Source organism: Patella vulgata, chromosome 3, assembly GCF_932274485.2.
Source record: "Patella vulgata chromosome 3, xgPatVulg1.2, whole genome shotgun sequence".
NCBI classification, from domain to species: Eukaryota; Metazoa; Mollusca; class Gastropoda; family Patellidae; genus Patella; species Patella vulgata.
In genome coordinates this window covers 3,200,116-3,224,074 of record NC_065881.2, presented here as the reverse complement: position 1 = coordinate 3,224,074, position 23,959 = coordinate 3,200,116, and the positions used below count along the sequence as shown (strand labels likewise).

The following is a 23,959-nucleotide window of genomic DNA, read 5'->3' as shown; positions in this document are numbered from 1 at the left end:
CCGAGCCATTTCGTCCCTGGTTAATTAGTATTTTGTATTATTTGATTTTTTAGGTTAATAGATGATCCAGTGCCCGCAGATGATACGTGTACAACAAAATTTACAATAAAATTCAATATAAAGTGTACAATAAAATTTCAATACATAACAATTTCACAAATATAACAAATTCAATGATTCTCTGTGGCAACAATTCCATGGCGATTCTTCCCCACACGGATATCCCGCCTGAAAAATCCTTCGTTAATGCTTTTTTGTTGTAACTGAAAAAATAAATATTTGATTGTTAATATATTTTAGTGTACAATTTACTTTGTTGTTTATTAATAAACGGGCCCGCTCTAGCGTGGAGATGTTCCGAAATGATAAAGCGAATGTGTCCCGAAAGTAAACTATGTCGTGTGGACGACTTAACCAACGTATTTGGGCACACAATTGTACTTTGTAAAAATTGTATAAAAAAAATATTGTGTTCTTGAATGTGTCCAATTTAACAGCGAATTTATTATTATTATGTAACATACTAAGAACCTAACTACATTTTTTTGGCACCAACCACCACCGCCCGCCCCCCGCCCCCCAGTCAAAAATTTCCCCGTACGCCTATGTGGACGACTGCACCAACGAGTGTGGACGACTTCACCAGATTTTTCGTGTGGACGACTTTGCTCGTGGACGACTTAACTGATATTCCTCTTGCCATGCCTTCGAACCTGCACCTTCTTCTTTTTTTTCTTTTGAACATACAATTATTTCGGTGGGTGCATGGGTATTTTGTTTATACGACACAGTATGAAAGTGCCATTTAACGAAAACGAAAGATGATTAAGATGCCAAGTTATGGCAACTTAAAAGTAAATAGCACGATCTGCTTAGTCACATAATAGAGTAATTAATTTAGAAGCTTCACACAGAACGATAATTTGCCTTACACCAGAGAATTTAGTAAGGCAGAGTAGGGTGAAGCTTGGTGATTTTATTTATATTTTCTTTTCTTTTCTTTTTGTATAGAATTGGTATATCAGATGGTTGGAGATGTTGTTGATATAGGGATGCATTCTGTTGGACCATATGATCCAGAGGTAGAGATACATGATATGGAAGTATTTTGTGGAATGTATATTGTTTATATGTGTAGTATCAAAGGATTTAAAGTGCTGTAATTTAGGGCAGTGTAGAAATAAGTGACTGTAGGTTTCATTATTTTTCTTGCAGTATTGACATATATAGTCATCTACGTAAATATTTCGAGTGTGGAGAATATCTTTTGTGGGAAATGCATTGTGTATTATTTTGTGCATAAATTCTTTTTCTATTTCAGATAGTGTTGGACATTTATATAAATTATGTCAAACTTTTTCAAAATTTATATGAGGTAGGTGTTTGTTTATTTTTGGTTGTACGTTCTTACTATCAATGAGTGACCAGTACAAGTACAGACTTTTTCTTTAATCGATAGGTTGTAAGTAGACCAGTGACTAATAGTTGATTTAATCGTCATGATGAGGGGTAACCAGATTTTTTTCCATTTTATTGATCTCAGAACAAAAGCCCAGTAATTTAATTGTGTCTGTTTTAATGTTTATGTTTATATTTTCAGGAAATGAGTCATGGGATGGTTTACGAACACCAACATGGTGGATTTCGGTTTTATCTTAATTTAGTTGAGAGCTATATACGGAGCCAACATTTATACGTAAGGAATAAAGAATCGTGGACAACCTTGACGGATCGAACGATTATTTTTGATATTTTGAGAGAAGGATCCATTTACTTGAACATTACTTTTCAAATTTTTAAACAGTATTGTAACCCAATTTACAATGTCATTTGGAAAATTCATATGTTTTAGTAGGGTTTTTATATAATTGTGTTCAATACGGTCAAAGGCTTTTTTCCTAATCAAACGATAAGATATAGGCATTAGTTTCATGTGTGTCTAAATAATTTAGGATTGAATCAATTAAATACAGGTTATCGAAGGTGCTTTTATTTGGTCCGGCTCCCGTTTGTGTTTTAGAGATCAATTTGTTAATAACTGTGTTCATTCATATACTTAATATTTTTGTGATGATTTTATAGTCGACACATAACAGGCTTATTGGTCTATAGTTCTTAAATAATCGGTGGTCGCCTCTATTCTTATAGACAAACAATTTATTCTTATAATTAATTATTATTATACCGGTTCTCATTGGGTTAGATAATTCACCCTGTAGATAGATGTTGTTTATTACTTCTGTCAGGTCGGTTCCTATTGTGTCAAAGAATTTGATATAGAAATCTCCTGGAATACCGTCGATGCCTGGGCTACGGTTTGATCTGAAACTTTGTAACGCCTTCAGATCTTCATCTTTAGATATGAAATGAGACAGGGAATCTCTTTCCGTGTTAGTTAGGGTATTTATGTTACTGTTTTCAATATAGGAGTTTATTAGGTTTTCGACAATGTTTTGGGTAGTATATAGTTGTTGGTAATATTGGTGAATTGTGTCTAGAATATCTTGTTCATTATCAAATACTGTATTATTTTGATTGATTAATTGTTTAATTTGCTTTTTAGCACTGTTTTTGACCTCAGCTAATTTATATATTTTAGAATATCGTAACCTTGTATTGTATTTTGTTCTATTATTTCGATTTTTGTTTGAATTTCATGCATTGAGTTAGTATTCATAGGTAGTATGGAAGTAGATCAACTTATAGTGTGATATATATTGAGACTATATTTATGTTATATATATGAATGCATATCTAGCGGTGTATTATGAATGTATGTTATATTAAAGGACGACGGATATTGTTAGTGTTGGTGACACGGGCTACTCCTAGATCTATCTTTATAATAGTATTAACATGTCACGTTTAGATTATATTTAGAGAGAAAGATAGATAGATATGGGGTTAAGTGGAGGGAAACCGCAGTTCAGGACCCGGAAAAACCCACGAGATTCGTTGACACGTATATGCGGGGAACCTACTCCATGCAGATTGACTCTATGTATATGATAGACCAGGAAAAACCCCACGAGGGTGGACAGGCTACCCTATTCTGTGTCACGTACATGCGGGGAACCGAGTCCACGCCAATTGACTCTATGATAGACGTTACTCACTGAGCCATCGCGACTCCCTTGATAATATAATACTTGACATAATACCAAGGTTAATTTACGTCCGCTTCCATTGAGTTGATACCGTAGACAATAAATCAATGTCTAAGTATTGTGATAATAACATATTGATGTCAGGGAATTAAGTTCGATTCTCGAGAAGAACCTTGAGGATTGTCGAGTCTGAGTTTCACCTGTCAGGGGTATAACGTCTATTGGGCTGACTAGTCCTTCGGATGGTTCCTACGTGTATACATTGGCGTGCACGTAAAATACATTCGATGAAACGCCGCTGTCAGGGCAAAATTCTTCTCATTAGCATAACATCCCTTAATAACAGAATAAAAAGCCGGTAGTATTGTGTTGTGTTAACGAAATGTTAAATTACATTCCTATTTTATTTTGTGGTTATATGACTAAAACGTCAGTTATATCAAGATAAGCCAGAATATTTTAAAGATACTTCACCGAAAACAAACCGTTCGATCAAGAAATAACAACCTCTCCCTCAGTTAAACTAGCATACAATAAGCCGTCGTGTTGGCTCCCTCAGTTAAACTAGCATACAATGAGCCGTCGGGTTGGCAGTTAGTGATACCCTGACATTTTTGCTCAGTTCCTGTTTTTCGCGTAATCCAGTATTTTTCTAATAAGATTGGGCGTCTAAACTTTTCATATATATCATGTCATACTGTTACTGGGAATAACCACCTGATAAATACATATATATCATGTCATACTGTTACTGGGAATAACCACCTGATAAATATATTTGTGACAATGTATCTTTAATATCCTTATGGTTGAAGCCGATGTTTAGTTGAGAGATTAATCTTCCAAATATTGCGGGAGGTTGCGTGACCGAAAGGTTAACGCAGGTGCGTTGGATCATAAGGTCTGCAATGAGTCAAGTGGTGTGGTTTCGATTCCCCGCTTGTACGGGACAAGAAGTAGGGCCCATCCTCTTAATTTTGCTCCCACTTCTAAAGACCCATACGCATAAGCGAATCATTTACATAAAATTGAAAAATATGTTAATAACGAAACTCTCTCTCTCTCTCTCTCTCTCTCTCTTATTAAGGTGAATAATTTCTATACATGTTAACTATTACCTACATCCTATATTATTTATATTATATGAACTATTATAGATGGCCAATTACTACTAAACCAAGCATATCATAGTATGATGTACTATTAATATTATATGAACTATAATAGATAACCAATTACTACTAAACCAAGCATATCATAGTATGATGTACTATTAATATTATATGAACTATAATAGATGGCCAGTTAATACTAAACACAGCATATCATTGGTTTATAGTGGAGAATAATTAACATCAAAGTTTACTGTATTACAAGATATGATGGGAATTATTAATGTCTATAATCAGTATATTTCAAGTGAAATGAAATGAAATGGATTTTAACGTCCTACTGTTCAGCTCCGACTGGGCTAATGCAGTGTGCTATGAGATAAATTTTGTTCGGACAGAGGCTCTACGGCCTACTCTTATTTCCAATTCCAACTCTCAAGGGTTCTTTTATGTGCATGCCAATATGTACAATGGACCTCACCTTGGTGTTTCATCCCATCCAAAGGACTATACGTTGTCCTACATCACTGACAGGTTAGCGAGTTAACGTCTTACTCACTGAGCCACCGTGGCTCCCATGTGGAATGAATCAGAATTGTAACAAAGGTTAACCTAAGCTATATTGTACAAGTGATGTAATTATTTATAATGGGTATAACGAACATCTATTCAAGTGAAATGAATCAACATTAAAACAACTGCTATCATTAGACGAGTAATATAGTATTTTATGACTAAACGAAGTATCATAACATATAATTGATTGATCAATAGTAGAGGTCTAATAATATTGTAATGATATCATTCAGGTATATAATACATGATATACTAATGATATTGTAATTATATCAGTCAGCTATATAATACATGATATACTAATGATATTTATTTTAGCTTGTAATATATTTATTCACAGAATATAATTATACATTATAATATTTACAGTATTTTATAATTTCCACACCTTTAATTTATTTTTTTACTTATTCCCTGTTACTATATAAGACACACACAGGCAAAGTATTCGCTGTTACTATATAAGACACACACGGGCAAAGTATTCCCTGTTACTACATGTATATATGACACACAGGCAAAGTAAAATACAATAATATATAATAATTAAAACAAATATTTTTGATTATTTATAATATGTATAGTCTAATAGTTGAGTAGATATAAAAGAGTGAACAGTAAAATTATTTATAATGTGTATAGTGTAAGAGTTGAGTATGTATAAAAGAGTAAAAAGTAAAATATGATATATATAAATAAAATCATTGCCTGTATCTTACACACCTATATACAATAGAGCGATACAGATTTTAAGTACATTTAGTGTCAATGAGAAAACCTGGTTTTAAATACTAATTATAAATTTCCATGTTTCAATTATTGCAATATTTGATGACTTTACGTCTAAGAGAAAATGAATTGCATTAAATAAATAATTTGCAGATATTTTCTAATAAACAGGTTGGCAGTGGGATTTTGGAGTGTAGAGGTTTTTGGCTGTTGAGTACATAGTGTCTATCTGAAAATATGCTTCAAATTTTAAAATATGGCTATTAATGTTTCAAAAGTTACTATATTTGGTGACTTCAATAGCAAATAAAGATAATGTAAGCAAGAAAATTGGTTATAATTCAGAGTTGGCTGAGAATATCTTGTGAAAAGGTTTACAATAGCCAATTTCAATGTTAATTTTTTGAGATGACTTGATGAGCAAGACTAAAATGATTTGTATAGTTTAGATAGAGCTGGATAATAGGGACTTGTATCACTGGTGTTTATGTTGGGGGTTAAAAGATGGGTCGAATGCTGGCAGACGGCAATTCGTCTGCTATTCTAGAGAGATATTTTCATAAACGATTTAAGTTATCAATTATATCATCATTAAGGGTATCTAATTTAGTAACTTTAGATGTTATATTTAGGATTGAGTTTGTTTATTGTGATTTCTAAGTATGACAATTATCTTTTACACTGTATGGCGCATGCCCGTCTTCATTAGTCGAGTTCGGAGCAGAACAGTAGGACCATTTCTTTTCATTTCATTTCATTTCGAAGCTCTTCGGAGAAGGTGTTAGAAGGAATATTTAGGGATGTTCTGGAATATTCAAGCATTCTCATCAATAAATTTTTCTAACTTAAAGAAATCTAATAGGGATGTTTGAAGGTTTTGATGTTATTATATTATATTTAACAATATAATATTTAATTAGAAGTTCTTCGGAAGAGGTGTTCGAGGGAATAATTATTGAATGGTTATCAAAGTGAGAAAGAGAGAGAGAGAGAGAGAGAGAGAGAGAGAGAGAAATGGGATTTAACGTCCACTCATATGGTTCAATTTTATTTCCATAATTTCCATAAAGGGGTCTTTAGCTGTGGGAGGAACGTATCTTACGATATGATAAATGATATGAGGTTTAATGCCCTACTGCTTCGACTGAGCAAATAAAAACGGCCATACGCCAAGCAGAGTGCTATGAGGGAAATGTAACCTGGACAGCAGCGCTACGGCCTATTCTAATATCGAATTCCAACTGCCAAGGGATCTTTAAAGAGCATGCCAATTTGTACATGGGACTCGTTTTATCGTCCCATCCGAACGACTATACGTTGATGTCCGTGATTTGTTAAGAGCTCTATCTAATATTTATCAATGGAAAGCCTCGTGTTTACCGAGAGTCTGATAAAAAAAATAAGCTTCCTATGGACAAGGAACTGAATCACCATATCCATGAAGCTACCTCGTTATTCGTTATTCAACTTTATATTCGGGATCCCAATATGCAGCTAGCCGTGACTAGAATGGATGGGTGCCAAGTATCCCCCAGTAGTATAAAACTGGGCCTTAGGGTTCTTCGAAGAGCGCCACCCCAGTTACTGGTCCAAGTTCTCGTAAAAACGTCCAGTCGTTCGCAAATTCTTGAAATCTGGACTTGATGAAGAGTCCGTGCAAAAATTCAATAATGGCTTATGCCCGTCGCCATTAAATCGATTACTGCCGAAAAGAAGGGAGCTAACTGTTCTATTTAATTTTTGAATACAGGGTTCGATATCACATTTGTACCTGACAAAGGTTTAATAAGGTTACCTGTTCAATCTGTTGGGTTTCATCCGGAAATGAAATCGGGTTTAAAGAGAGCATCCCGATTTTAACAAAGTCTCCGAAATAGAAGTCCATGTTTGTATGCAATGTATGTACTGTGTCTCGCGATATTTAGTCGTTTGGACGTGAACGTCAAAACCGCTTATCCAGACGCGTCCTACTGTTCTGCTACAACTGGACTAATGACGACGGGCATACGCCATTTGGTGCTACGGCCTACTCTAGTATCGATCGAATTCCAACTGCCAAGGGTCTTTTACGTGCACGCCAATGTGTTCACGGAACATTGGACAACACCGGGATCAAACCCGCTACATCCATGCGAGCCAGCGTCTTTCTCACTTAGCCACTGTGGCTCCCCGGTTTTCATACGAATCTTCCGTTTCTAGTTTCCCCCCCCCCCCAAAAAAAATCCAAAACAAACTGGCAACTAATTTTTAAATTAAATCAGACACATTGCATGTTAGCTCTGTCTGTCTTTCTGTTGGCATTGCTGGATTTAGAGGAAGCCCCTCCCCACCCCACCCTCACGACAACAGGAAGATCAAAATGTCCGTTAAACACTGTCGAGGATAGTGACAAATGTTTAAGACTACAGTCAAAATATTATACACCATGGTCCGATGACCCCCCACCCCCCGTCTTGGCCGGATGACCCCCCCCACCCCTATCATGGCCCGATGAGCCTCCCCACCCTCCACTCACCCATATCTTGGCCCGATGACCCTCATATCTTGAGACCCTCCTAGGTTTCAGCCTGCCAAGCCCACATGTGAATCTAGCACTGTCTGTTTGTTATATGATGAATGAATATAAGAGAGAGAGAGAGAGAGAGAGAGAGGGAGAGAGAGAGAGAGAGAGAGAGGGAGTGTACATTGTGTATATTCCCATGCTCCTGTACACGATGTGTTGATGCAATGTCGTGTTGATGCAATGTCGAGAGATTTACCACAATTTAATTTATATGACATTTTCAGCTCTTAAGAAACATTCCTTTCGGAGATAAAGCTCAAGTACCACACTTAACATTTAAAATAAAAAAATATAACAACTCTTCCAGATCCTAGTGTAGTAAAGACAAGTAAAACGAAATTTTGAACTATAAAAAAACGAAACGAAATAGGATCTGTCTTTTAATTGGATTGTGTGTGACACTTTCAGATATCCACCATTTTGTTTATTATCAAGTTTTCGGGAATCCAAATTATTTACAATTGATCTATGGGTACAAATCTTAAATCAGTAAAATACACAGTGTTTAAAGCCATTGTAGACTTGTCACTCTGCTTTATGCGCCACATTTTATTGGGCATGAGCTTTGTTTCCCGGGATGTGAAATTTCTGGTGTCAGGTCAATGCCAAAGTCTGATTGATTGGTTGATTGGAATTCGGGTGGACATAACATGGGATTTCGGTTGCAAAACCAAAAGATTTTTTTCTTCGGGCTCATCATTTCTGCCCCTCCCACTCATCCGGCTCATAAACCTACACAAAATGTCGCGTTTCGTTTTATTTTCCAATGAGTCATAAAGTAAGAGGGGACTGGTTGACTGAGGGTATAGTATAGTCTCGTTTTACCGGTGGAAAAACTCAAAAAAAGTTGCGATCAAAATCTCCAGCTCAATATTTAGAAAAGAAATGAAATGAAATGGGGTTTAACGTCCTACTGTTCTGCTCCGACTGGGCTAATGAAGACGGACATGCGCCATACAGTGTACTATGAGGGCAATTGTACAGTCTTCACGTTGTCGGGCACGTAAAAGAAGCCATGACAACTGGAATTCGAAATAAAAGTAGGCCCCTCATTGCAGTCGGTGGTGATAAGTAAGACGTTAAATTTCATTTCATTTCACTTTGTCAAGTTTCAAAAGGACACCACGGTTGTTCAGTTGGTAGGACGTTGTCTTGCTCACCTGGAGGTCTCATTATCGTTGACCGAGAAAGTTCATCGTTTTTTTCCGACGTATTTCCTCCTTGTCAGTGGTACAGACAAGTGGCAACGTACAGTCGTTCTGATTGGATGACTATCCGAGGACCCTTGTACACATTGGCGGGGACCTTAAAGAAACCTTGACAATTGGAATTCGAAATAAGTGTCAACTCCGCTGTACGGGCAAAATTTCACTTATAACACACTGTTTGTCGTATATTCCCATCTTCATTAGCCCAGTCGGTGCAGAACAGTAGGACGTTAAACCTTATTTCATATCATTTCACTTGTCTACCTTGAACTTCACCACCCCTGCATTGGCCGAGAACGTTCATCCAGATTTTCCGGCGTGGTTTCCCCTTGTCAGTGGCGCAGGACGGGGGGGGGGGGGGGGGAGTGCTGACAAGGACAGCTGTCTAGTCGTTCGGATGGGACGAAAAACCGAGGTGCCGTGTACAAATTGGCGTGCACGTAAAAGATCCCCTGGCAGTTGGAATTCGATATAAGAGTAGGCTGTAGCGCCGCAGTCTGGGCACAATTTCCCTCATATCACACTTTATGACGTATGCCCGTCTTCATTAGCTCAGTTAAGGAGCAAAACAGTAGCACGTTAAACCCCATTTCATTTCATTGTTTTTCCTGATCAGTTTGTTTTATCTGAAATAGAGAAAAAATATTTCTAAATGTTTGAAATGAAATCAAGATTAATGTCCTACTGTTCTGTTCTGACTGGGCTAATTAAAATGGGCATATGTCATACGGTGTGCTATGCAGGAAATTATGTCCGGACAGCGGCCTACTCTGATTTGGAATCAAACTGACAAGTGTTCTTTTATAGGCTCCCCCCGTCCCCATTCTGCACCAGTGACTAGGGGGAACCCTGTGGAAAATCCATGTGAACTTTCTCGGCCAGTGTAAATCGACTGGTCTTGTCCAATATCTGCTACTGCACCACACACAAGACACAGAAATCACAATTTACAACAAATGTACACAGGCCTGCCTGGAAATAACGGTTTTACGTGTACCTGACAAAATGTCAGGCACTAATGAAAGAGTACATGTACCTGACATTTTCAACTTAGCGCCGGACATGTATTAATAATATCAATAAAAAAGACAAATCAGTGCCAGACAAAATGACAGGCATCAGAGGTTTAGTGTCTGACAAAGCCTGAATCGGTGCCTGATATTGTCAGTGACAGGTGCCTTATAGTCCAGGAGCTAATGACAAAATAATATGGTCATCAGTTACAAAAGGTTTGAACACCCAAATTCGTAGCAGGTGTCCGTACGAGTAAAAATCAGTTGGTCGGATCGGGCACTGGTGGGGCGTATAGCCGCAGCAGCACCTTAAAGTAGGCCTAAAATTAAGTCATAAGTTACATGGCTGAAACTTTGTAGGGACAATGGTATCCATAGTCGGAGTAAATATTTCACAAATCTAACCCAAATTTCCGGGGCTTTCCCCAAGTCAGACCACACCCAATATCGCCTCGTGGGGCTAATAATATGGTCATCAGTTACATGGCTGAAACTTACCAGAAACAAAGATCCACACTTGGTAAATACAATTTTCAAAAATCTAACCAAAAATTTGGGGGCTTTCCCCAAGTCAGATCGCTCTAAAGTATGTCCGACCACACCCTAAAAATGGGGCTTTTTATATGGTCACAAGTTACATGGCTGAAACTTACTGGAAACAAAGATCCATACTTGGAAAACATATTTTTCAAAAATCTAACCAAAAATGTTGGGGCTTTCCTCAAGTCAGATGGTCCTAAAGCCCACCTGGCCACGCCCTAAAAATGGGACTTTTTATATGGTCATTAGTTAAATGGCTGCAACTTACCAGAAATATTGTTCCATGCATGGAAAATGTATTTTTCGAAAATCTAACCAATTATGTGGGGCTTTCCCCAAGTCAGAAGGGCCTTAAAATTGCAGCTCCACCCACCCCCTCTATATAAATCATCTAAAAATATTTACATTTAAAATTAAAAAACAGTGTAGTTTTATGGTTTATAACTTGGATCTGGCAGTTCCCATGGTAATCATTAGAACAGTTTATCTCTGTGCCACCAACAATGAACTTTTTTATCTCATAATATAAATGAGAGAGAGACAGAGAGAGAGAGAAATGAGGTTTAACATCCACTCGACACAAACTAGGTAATTTCGGGACAAACATATATGGTTTAATTTTATGTCAATAATTCGCTTGCGCGTAGGGGTCTTTAGTAGTGGGAGGAAATCTGAGGACCCGGAGAAAACCCACGAGGTTGGCGAGCGACCCTACTCCTTGTCACGTACAACTGGGGACTCGAAACCACGCCAGTTGACTCAATGACAGACCTTATGATACAACACGCACACGTTAACTGTTCGGCCATCCAGCTCCCCTGTACAGTCCCTGGACTGTAGTGATGCAGACAACAGATTTCCTCAAAATGAAAAAGATAGGTTACCAGGCAACGAAAGATACGCCCACAGCAGCTAAATCATCCGGGCAGTCACATATTTTTACTTTTTTTAGTAATGAAACAATTATAATACACTAATATCCGATTAAGAGTAACAACTCATCAATTAATTATTAGAAAATCATTAAAATTTGTTTGGTTTGAATGAAGTTCTGCCCCATGCTAACGTTTAGTATACGAAACATTTAATATCATGGATTTAGCTGTTCAAGTTATCAAAATTCATTGAAAATCAATATACTTGTTCATCTCAAGGCCTTAAACTGAAGCCAATCCGATGATAACTTTAGCCTCTAGAAAGTCACAAGATGTTTCAAAGTGATCAAGGGTCATAACTTTGGCAGTAATTATCAGAAATGTTGAAAATCAATAGGATTCTTCGTCTCATGACCTCAAATAATGCGCGTAAATTTGAAGTCAATCCGATATCATCTTTAGCTTCTAGAGCATCTACAAGATATTTTGAAGTGATAAAGGGCCATAACTCTGGCAATAATTATCAGAAATTGCTGAAAATCAATAGGCTTCTTTGTCTCATGACCTTAAACAATGTGTATAAATTTAATGTCAATCGGATATTTACTTTGGCCTCTAGAGCGTCCATAAGCAATTGTGGACGCCGGACCGACGAATGGGCGGACGGACGGGGTGACACAATTGAATATATGACCAAAAGTTATATAAAGCCAGTACGAGTCATGATCGACTATATGCTACATGAAATATTTAGGCACATTGAAGGTATTAACGGCTCTTTATAAATCATATTTCGTTTCATGTTTTTTAATAGTACAAAATTTTGTTTTCTTTTCTTTACTACACTGGAAGAGTTGTTATGTAACAGGCGTTCTAGTTGATGTGAGAAATTAGCTAATGAAGCGGTCTGTTACGGCGAGTTCTTGGCGTGATCTTCACGGAACTGTGGGTAAACCCCTAGAAAGGTTAAAGCTGATTGATTAATCAATGTCTTTCATAGGGTCAAAAGCCGTTTGTATGACACCTGACATGACCTCCCAGTACAACTGGTCAGATCTTCATGTAGTGTAAGCCGATTCCTCTGCCCCCTCTCCAAAAAATCCATCCGCGCATGTGAATTATTGAAATATAATTGAACCAAGTGTTAGTCCCGAAATGAACAATTATGTGAAATTTACAAGGAGCCAAATTAAATCTAAAAGGCGTATGTAGTAGTCATTTTTGGTGTATTTAAGGAAATTCATTTTTAATATTAATTATGCAAAATATATGTAAACAGGGAAGGGATTGCGGGCGAATTCTGATATTTTGAAAGTGAATTCTGGTGTTTATATGTTTTTAAAAGTAAATTCCGGTGATCATCGGTGTTTTTAAGTTATTTATTATTATTATTACCATGGCAAATCTAGTTTCATTTTGTTAGCACAGTTTTATTTATTTGGTCACAGACCACTAAAGATTTCCACATTCACAATGTTAATTCTTGTATCTTAGACAGATGGAGCAAAATGTGGAAACCCCTTGATTTACTTCATTCTCAGCCAAGTTATCATTGTTTGTCCATAGGCGTACGACCTGGGGGGGGGGGGGCGCCCCCCCCCCCATTTTGGGCACCAAATGCTGGGAAAATTTGGGCACACAATTGTACTTTGTAAAAGTTGTATAAAAAATAGTGTGTTCTTGAATGTGTCCAATTTAACAGCGAATTTAAATTCAGAGTGTCTATAGTTAGGCAATTAAATAGAAATCTGAAGACTCATACCCTCTATTGTTTGGAGTACAGTAAGCCACGAGTTACAGTTACATAAACAACTGTTTTTAGTTGTGTATATTACAAGTTAATAAAATTTAGTTCTCTTTTAGTAATACTATTTATAACAGCGTAAGCATTTTTCATAAATCCCGGTTTTCTCATATTCTAGTAGTAAATTTATTTTATATTTTCTATCTATCAGGAAAATGGGTACAGAAAATCTGCAGACGCCTGCAAGAATCGCATAAAGAATATGAAGCATTCTTATAAAAAAAATAAAGGACCACAACAATAAAAGTGGGAGTGGCAAGAAAACTAGCAAGTTTTTTGACGCTATGGATAAAATATTAGGAACCAGACCCGCTACCCGTCCAACACATATTCTGGAGACAAGTATTAATTCAGGTAAGCGAACATGTTATTGTTATTATATTGTCAGGAGCAAGACTAAATCGATGCGATAGTTGGCAGGCAATATAAGCCTACAAACATGGGATCAAACTCACATATACACACAAAACAAATTAAATCAAATTTTTTTGCATAATAGCCATTGGAGAATTAGTGTTTTAAAATCAAAACTTATGGAAATTATATAATGGTATTTTTTTTTATTTTTATAGAAACACAAGATTTGGATGATTTTGATGATGATGATAATGATGAGGAACCAACAAGAGTCAATTTGGAAAATGAAGAAAATGAGCCTACAGAAACCGTCCTCCGTAAACAGCCAGAAAAAAAAGGTTCAGTTGCTATTTATTCTAAATGGTTATCAATATTTGAAAAGAGTACAACACTGGAGCTGCTTTCTGTCTAAGAACGTGGTAAACCGGTCACTAATTCCTTCTGTGATTCAATATAAATTTTAAAAAATGCTAGAATAACATCCCACTGAAAACTAGCTGTACGTATAGATGAGTGTTGTGCAGGACAAATGGTATGTTTACTGGTTATAAAGTACACGGAACATTTGATTTTGTATCCCAATCAAATTAGAAAATGAAATGAAATGGGGTTTAATGTCCTACTCTTCTGCACCTAACCTGGGCTAATTGAAGACGGGCATACGCCATACAGTGTGCTATGAGGGAAATTTTGCCCGGGCAGCGGCGCTACGGCCTACTCTTATATCGAATTCCAACTGCCAAGGGATCTTTTAAGTGCACGCCAATGTGTACACTGGACCTCGGTTTTTCGTCCCATCCGAATGACTAGGCAGCTGTCCTTGTCAGGCCCTCCGTTCTGCATCACTGACAAAGGGAAACCACGCCGGAAAATCGAGATGAACTTTCTCGGCCAATGCAGGGATCGAACACCCGACCTCCAGGCTAGCGAGCCAGCGTCTTACCCACTTAGCCACGTGATCCCCCCAATCAAATTAGAAATTATAGGTGTTCAAAAAAGTCATACCTGTGACAACGCCCTTAACTACTTTATATAGCTATTATTTACCTAAAGAATTTTGTTTATGATTTTAATACATAATAAGATCGGATTCAAAATAGTGTAGCCATGAATAGGTAAAACAAAACAGAAGAGTGACTTAATAAGGTGTATACCTATATGGAAATAAAATGCAGGACTTGAAATGTTCTCTGACAGGTCTGACAGGTAGTAAGTAGGTGGACTAAATTTACTAATGTTCAGGAAATTGACTCCAGACCACAATAGGCCTACTCATTATGATGTCACATTTATTTAATTATTCCTTTACAATATGGTTTCTTTTGGTACATGCCTGACCTCCAGGGACAGAACCACGCCCAATTATTGTATAAGAACTTTAACACACCATCCACACAAGTTTTCATCTATAGCATTTTGAAGTATCTACACAGAAGTACATGTGTAACGGCACCATGGTAAATATTGTGGTTGTTTTTGGATAATTAAGAGTGACAGGTTAGTTACTGAAGGGATATTTCGAGGCCCGAATTGTCAATCATTGTTCATTTATTTAAACATTAAAGAGTTATTTTATTTACTTACAGGACCAGAAAAGAAAAAAAGAAACAGAGAGGATATAATTCAACGTGTTCTGAATGAGACAACAACCAGCTTTATAAATTATCAAAGAGAACAAGAAAGATCATATTTTGAATTCGAAGAAAAAAGAATGAGAATGGAGGCAGATTCATAGAGACTTAGAAAAGAGCAGAGACGGGAGGATCGACTTAGAGCTGAGGAACAACGACGCGAGGATAGGGAAAGAGATAGGCAACATGAATTAAAATTATGGAGTTTGTTTGCCAATCAGGGATTTCAGCAGCATCAATTTTCTCAACAACAAAATGGACATGTTCCGCAGCCACAATTTTTACAAGGAGCTAATGGACACACATATACAAATTTATAAAACCATATTATTTTCAAGACCTATCATTTTGTGCCAAAAGTTCTGCTATGTAGAGCATTTATTTTCATTGATAACAGTTAATTTTTGTTTGTAGAAATACATAGTTTTATTTATCATTCCATTGTGCCAAGGCTAGAGTTTTAATAAATTAATTTCCATGTTTTAATTATTAATATCCATATCATTTAACTTAATGTATCATGAAGCTGAATCATATTATTTTCAAGATATACCATTTTGTGCCAAAATATCTGACATGTAGCGCAATTATTGTCATTGATAACAGTTTATTTTTGTTTCTACAAATACATGAATTTTATTTGTCATTCCATTTTACCATGGCTCAAGTTTTAATAAATTTATTTCCATGTTTTAATTATTAATATCCATATCATTATCAAATGTGTCATGAAGCTGATATATGTACTTGGTTGTGAAAGTTAACTGTAGTTGTAACACGTTTTATGTGATTTCAGTTTTTATGAATTTAAATTACCAGTATGAGATTAATTGTTTCAATGGCATTTAGCAATTGAACTGGGAATACACAGGACAATCCTTGTTTATATCTAAAGCAAAGTTTTGACTTGGCTTCTTATCGTTATCAAATAATGCGAAACGGTATGAGGTGGGTGTTTTCTTCTTTGTAAGTCAATTGATAAGCCCCTAATAAGAACAAAACAGTCTGTTATGTTTTCAAAAATGGTAAATTCTCTTTTATTTAATACATTAATTGAAAGACATAAATTAAAAATTGATCAATAACTTTATAGTGTAGGCTTGTACAGTGGACTCGGAATATTCCGAATTATTAGACCAATCTGGGGACCCCCGTTAAATGATTTCTGTTGAATTAACATTGGATAATCCGGCCTTCAATCAGTGGGTGTTAGCCGACAAGCAATCAATTATCGGTGAGCTTAAAGTATGTGTCAGTCTTTGTTAATAAAACCTTGATAATTTTATAATTTCTTGTAAGAGAGTGCTTGGTATTTCATTTGATTTTTTCACGTCAAATACAGCAACATTAAATATAAATTGCTGAGATGAAGAATCACTATCATTATAATATTTTGTTCATAACGACGCACAAGTGTTTTGTACGCACCCAAAGTAAAAACATAATAATTTTATATAATAAAGTTTCAAATGTACAGAAAGGTTTATCATATTTTTAAGTTCTGGGTATTCGAAGGTGCATTAAAATAATACTTTGGTATTCGAGGTACAATAATACTTGCGGTTTTGAGACAATTAAGTATTCCGTCATGGTGTATAATCCGGCATTGTATCGGTCCTGTACAATGTTGAAAGTGAAAGAGTCCACTGTATATTTTTAATTACATACACTTCTTCAATGATGGACAACAAAGATGACAATTGGACCTCTTATTATATAATCCAACTCTGGCTTAATGAGATGCATGGATCAAAAATCAAGATGCCAAAAGGTGTCAATTTAAATTCTGTATCCAAATACCTTTAAATTAGTATGTGACTTAGAAATATGCTTGGAATATTTAAATTTGAATGTACCATAATATTACTTTTAAGAAAGAAGATATTGAAAATTTTGGAAACAAATTGAACTCCATAGCAACCATTTGGCCAGAGCTGATCACATATACTATTCAAAAAAAGTAGGGGATATTTGATTTTTAAGTGTTATTAAAGTCACCTAATGAAACTGACGAAGAAACAAATGACAAAATGAAATGAAGTTCACATTCATCGATTTATTCCAAATGATCGTTAGACTAAGTAAGGCACAGACTGACCATTATAAGGGTAAAATGATACCCGGGGTCAAACAGCAAAGTTACCACAGCATCACAACCAAGTCAGTAACGGGTAAATCCTCCTCTGTTTGCCAAACAAGCATTGATCCGACGTGGCATACTCCTAATGAGACGTCTAAGGTCATTTTGGTCCAGATTGTCCCATTCCTGTTGCAACGCAGCAGCAAGTTCTTGGACATTGGCAGGACGTTGTTGACGTTGACGTAACCTCTGTCCAAGCATGTCCCAGACATGCTCGATGGGGGAGAGGTCGGGACTCAGTGCTGGCCAAGGTAATGTGGTGATGTTCTGTTGTTGGAGGTAACCTGTAACGATCCTGGCCCTGTGACATCTTGCGTTGTCATCCTGGAAGATGAAACGGCGGCCATGACGTCGTGCGAACGGCACAACATGGACTGCCAAGATGTTGTCCCGGTAGTACTGGCCTGTAACACGCCCTGCAACAACATGTAAAGCCGTTCTTCCAGCAACAGTGATGCCTCCCCACACCATAACAGAACCACCCCCAAATCAATCATGTCTGATGACGTTAACGTCTTGGAAGCGCTCGTTTCGACGACGCCACACCCTCCTACGTCTGTCCAAAAAATCAACAGTGAACCTTGACTCTATCTGAAAACATCACATTGCTCCAGCGTCGATTATCCCAGTGTTGACGATCCCTACACCAACGACGTCTTGCCTGAATGTGATGATCTCTCAAACAAGGGATCACGCGAGGACGTCGGGCGCGAAGGTGACCCCTGTGCAGTCGATTCCGAATCGTCTGGCCACTCACTCTCACACCAGTGTCTGTTTGAAGACGAGCGCTGATCTGATTTGCTGTGATGACACGATTTCTCAAGGCCAAGGTACGGATAAATCGATCCTGGGCTTGAGTTGTCGCCCTTAGTCGACCTGAGCGTGGTCTGTCCTGTACAGATTGTGTATCACGGTATCTGGACCATAGCCTGCTTATGACAGACTGAGAAACATTCATCGTCCGCGCCACAACCGCCTGTGTTGTGCCGATCTGTAGCATGCCAAGGGCACGTAACCTTTCATTTTGGGTAAGCCGACGCATATCAAAATTTGTTTTCTGGTCACTAAAACAATTAAACTGATGTTTCCACCCTGGAATTCAATGCCACAATGACTGTAATATTCAAAGTCAGAGTCGTGCAAATCTTGGGTTGGACCCCCATGATGATCCCAAGCATCACCTGCATTCCATGCGGTAGCTATTGGTGCGTTTGGGCGTCACATGTAACTGGAAATGTTTCTTCTGTTAGGTTCTATAGTGACTTTTTTCGTAGTCATTTGCATATTTTAGTATTATGCCCCCAAAATCAAATATCCCCTACTTTTTTTGAATAGTATATATAGTTATAATAGACCCACTGTGTTATAAGATTATCAGTTATTTTTCTGTTGTATGATTTTTATTATGAAAATAAACCAATTTAGTTTGACCATTTTTTAGTTTTCTGCAAACACACAAAATGAAACAATAAAAGTAAACAAAAGATGGCATATACACATAGAAATTCTTTGTAGTGAGTGTATGTAACAGTATGGTCAATTATTACTTTCTTAATTATTTGTTTTGTAAGGTTAAATTATTCCTGGAAGTATTCAGCCAGGATATTTCTAATGTTAGTGCAGTCTGCATTGATTGCCTCTTCGTTTCTTTGATTTGGCTGAGGCATTTAGTTTTCTCCCTTTGCTACATCCTCTAGCCATTCAACCCTAAATGGGTCTTTTGCTTGTTCGCATATGTTATGAAGTATGCAACAGGTCATAATAATATTGGGGACCTTGTCAACATTCATATCCAATCGCTTTAATAAGCAGCGCCAGCGACCTTTTAGGCGACCAAAGGAATTTTCTACCGTCATGCGTGAACTACTTAGCTTATAATTAAATGTCTTTTGTTTTGGGGTCAGGTGTCCATTGTCTGTGTATGGTTCCATTAGAAAGTTGGATAATGGATAAGCCGGATCACCTAACAAGACGATAGGCAGGCGCACATTATTGACATCAATCATCTTGCCGGCAAATAATGTCCCAGACAGCCCTTTTGCATATATTTTGGAGTTTGCATAGACTCGTGCATCATGAACACTTCCTGGCCACCCGATATTTAGGTCTGTGAATTCATAACGATCATTCACAACTGCTTGAACAATGATGGAATACCACCCTTTTCTGTTATGGAAGTCAGCATGGTTCATGCTCGGTCCTAATATAGGAATATGACTGCCATCTATTGCTCCACCTGCATTTGGAAATCCCCATTTCGACCGATACCCATTTACAACTCTATTCAGTTCTTCACCTGATGGAAATTTAATGAATTTGTCCTTGATCGAAATCAGGGACTCACAAAATATGTGTATAATTGAAGACACGGTTGACCGGCCAACCCCAAATAATGCAGCCACAGTTCTGTACTCAGCATTGGTCCCTAAAACCCATAAACTTATGCCAACCTAAAAAAAAAGGGTTACCATACTTTAAATGGGAGGGGTAGAAGATTGTTCTCAATATTTCCAATCATTTTAGTTCAGTGATAAAATCTATTATTCAGTCTAGTATTAAATTGACAAAACTAGATTTGTTTTTTACTAAGGCCATCGATCTACATGTACAAACAAATATCTACTTCCAATCCAAATCAGTAGGCGGCCAACATAGAAAATAATAGTATGTGTTGCATGTTCTTATATTCTCCAAGCAGAAGTGAATATCTCAACCAATACAGCGATCATAAAATGCAAAATAGCCTACCTGTCGCTCAACAGATATTGGTTCCCTCATACTTGTTACTTGTTTCTCAAGAAATGGTCTCAAAATTCTGCACAGATATTCAAATGTACATTTTGACATTCTGAAGTTTTCCAAATACTGTATATCATCATAAAAGCTGAAAATAAAATGTAAAGGAATAAGATTAGGTAAATAATTAAACTTAAAGTAGTCAATATCATCCAAAATCTGCGACATTGAAAACACAAAGTATTTGTCAATTTCAATCAACATTGATCTTGTGATCTTAACGGGGAAAAGATGTGTTTCTGATATCCAATATTTGAGACAAAACAAACATTTAACCATTGGTACACGAATTGTGTAATGCATTTCATTGTCATTTGTAACAAGGGACTAGAAGAACGAGGCTAGACATATTCCCACAAGTCATATTCTTATCTGGAGAGCATGCACAATAAATACTATCAGTGTAGACTGGAATAACCAGTTGCTAGACATTGCCATTCGATTTAGACATCTAGAGTATTTCGACGAATATAACTAATTAGAAATTATGTGTTGCGACCCATTTGTGTCAATTTCTAGATCCCAAATATTAACAATTTAGCTCTTTTAAGCATGCAACTATTATTATTCGAAATTAAAAATTGTCTATATGGCACATATAATAGCACAGGCCTATTTGTGTGAAGATTGTTTTGTTTTTTTAGGTTGTTTTTTGGGGGGTGGGGGGACGTTATATTTTCTATAAATATTTAATTGATGACCCCTTGGTTAATATTTGTTTTATACACCTTGTCCGTGTACATATTTGACTACATTATAATGATTATAAATTTTAAAACAATATATATGAATATATCAAACCAAACCTGTATGCGTGATTCCACCAATTGCCACTGTGATACCGTGACCATATTCTCCTGTTGGTTGGCATGAATATCACAGAAGTGACACTCATTAGCATCAGAAAGAAGTACCTTTGTTGACTCTGTCGTTGTCTAAACTGTTTAATTCTATGTCTCAAAGCATTAGTATTCATTTCTAGGAAATGTGTATAAACTATCCGAGAGTAAGAGAAACAAATTTCGCGGATTTTTTTTTCACAGGATGTTTACATATTCTACCAGGAAATGGTATGTACGCATGCATAGTTAACTCTAACCTCCGACCGAAGAGGTCAGAATAGTTAAACAGGTTTGACTTATAGTACGTGTGAACGCAACACGACGCTGTCTTAAAAACCCCGGCGATTTTGAACTGGTTTAAAAATAAGCGTCTGAACGGGGTATTAGTCACGTACATGCGTGAACCGAATCCACGCCAATTGACTCTATGGTAGACGTTACTCACTGAGCCACCGCGACTCCCTTGATATTATAATACTTGATATAATATCAAGGTTAATTTACGTCCGCTTCCATTGAGATGATACGGTAATCGAGTAGTTTCCTAGTAAGATTGGGCGTCTAAACTTTTCATATATATCATGTCATACTTTTACTGGAAATAACCACCTGATAAATACATTTGTGACAATGTATCTTTAATATCCTTGTGGTTGAAGCGAATATTTAGTTGAGAGATTAATTCTCCAAATATTGCTTGGGGTTGCGTGACCGAATGGTTAACGCGAGCGCGTTAGATCATAAGGTCTGTCATTGAGTCAAATGGCATGGTTTCGATTCCCCACTTGTACGTGACAAGACGTAGTGTCCAACCTCATAAGTTTTCACCGGGTTTTGCGGTTACCTCCCACTTCTAAAGATCCTTAAGCGAATCCTTTACATAAAACAAACCATGTTAGTCCCGAAATCTCCCTTTCTGTAAACCGAAATGTTTTCGGGTATTTCAGATTCTGCCCTTCTAACATTCATCGACCCCCCACGCCTCTCGCTGACAGGGATCCCGGACAAGTGGGATGTGACCCTGGGCGTTCTAGTTGAGTTTTTTTTAACACCGTCGACATATGATATTTCTCTAATCCATCAATTAATTAGCCTGCACGTGTACAGGTCTTTAGCACGACGGTGGCCAGTAATCAGCCGGGATCGAACCCACACCAATTGATTCAATTAAAGCGGACGTTAACCTAATCGTCCCCCTATTGACTCATCCTGGGTTGGCAGTGGTGTAGGCCTTCAGACCTGGCAAGAAAAAAGGTGTAGTCATTCGGATGGTACAGAAAACTGAGGTCCCGTGCAGAAACCTTGACATAAAAGTAGGCCGTAGCATCGTTGACTGGTTAAATTTCCCCTCATAGCGCCTTGTGTGTGGCGTATGTCCGTCTTTGTTAACCCAATCGGGGCAGAAGAGAAGGGCGGGTATTATAGACTTGATGATACTTGATATATTTGATACTTTAAAAAATGGGAGCCGCCGTGGCTCAGTTATTCGTTGACTAGGGGCAAGTGGTCCAATCCCGTTGTTGATTTCGAAAGTTCTCTGTGATTTTCCGGTGAACACTTTGACGTACATTTGACAGTTGGAATTCGATATAAGAGGAGGGCGTAGCGGCGTATGTCCGTCTTCATTAGCCCAGTTGGAGCAAACTCGTAACAGGTTAAATCTCATTTTACTCCCTTTTATTTCATGTATGCAAACTGGTACATAGAAGAGGTTGATTTATGACATCATGAATCACATCGATATTAACTGAACAAAAACAAGCATATTTGCATTTCATTAAAACAGCGATTGATTATATTTACTTTTATATTTACGGTCACTTTCATCATGGTCTTCAAGTCAATGAAACACGCCACACCGCCTGGTTAGGTTAGGGCGCCGCGGTGGAAATGTTTCAGAGACAATAAAACAGAGGTCGGATTCAATTTAAAGATAAATTTATTTTCCTCAACAACCCAGTATTTTAACTAAACAGGCCCGGGATTTCCCCACCAACCCAATATTTTAACTAAACAAGCCCGGGGTTCCCCGCCAACCCAGTATATTTATTAAATAATCACAGGGTATCCCCCACCATCCAGCACTTTAACTAAACAATCCGGTGTTTCCCCCACAAACCCAGCAATAAAAGCACTATCAATAATCGGTATTTGGAACTTGTGGTATATTCTACTAATATCTTTCTGCTACTCTTGGCCTTAAATCTCTCCACCAACTCAGCATCTTGATTAAATAAGAACGGGTTTTCCCCACCAATCTAGTATTTGAATATAATAAGCAATCAACCCAGAAAGAGCTAAATCTCTATTCTGTGGCACCCAGTAATGGACACAAATAGGTCGCAACACATAATAATGTATTATGAATATATATAACCTGATTTACATTCAATCGTTTCTATTATACTGTAATTTATAATCAGTTATGTTTGGCAAAATACGCGAAGGGTCTGAATTTAAAAGGTGATAATCTTCTACGTGGGATATATTTAGTCTCCTTCATCGAGTCCCTTAATGCAAATGGTACCCGAAGCATTCTACACGCAATTCAAGTGCCAATGTTAATATTTTCATTTTGACTGAAACATCAATCGTTTCTGTTTGCATTGTCGAAGACTGGATGATATTGAGTTAGTTAGCGACTTGACTCCTTCAATAAGCACGGG

The 23,959-nt window shown here is 37.2% G+C and overlaps 1 protein-coding gene across 1 annotated transcript in view; it reads left to right on the top strand.

Moving 5' to 3' along the window:
• LOC126814718 (uncharacterized) overlaps positions 1-13,881 on the top strand; it is a 66,831-nt gene extending 52,950 nt beyond the window's left edge. Inside the window, exons 3-6 of the mRNA XM_056099637.1 lie at positions 1,012-1,082; positions 1,322-1,375; positions 1,601-1,696; positions 13,679-13,881. Coding sequence (XP_055955612.1) covers positions 1,012-1,050 — 39 coding nt within the window. The 3' untranslated portion in view covers positions 1,051-1,082; positions 1,322-1,375; positions 1,601-1,696; positions 13,679-13,881. The remainder of the gene's footprint in view (positions 1-1,011; positions 1,083-1,321; positions 1,376-1,600; positions 1,697-13,678) is intronic.
• The last annotated feature ends 10,078 nt before the right edge of the window (positions 13,882-23,959 follow it).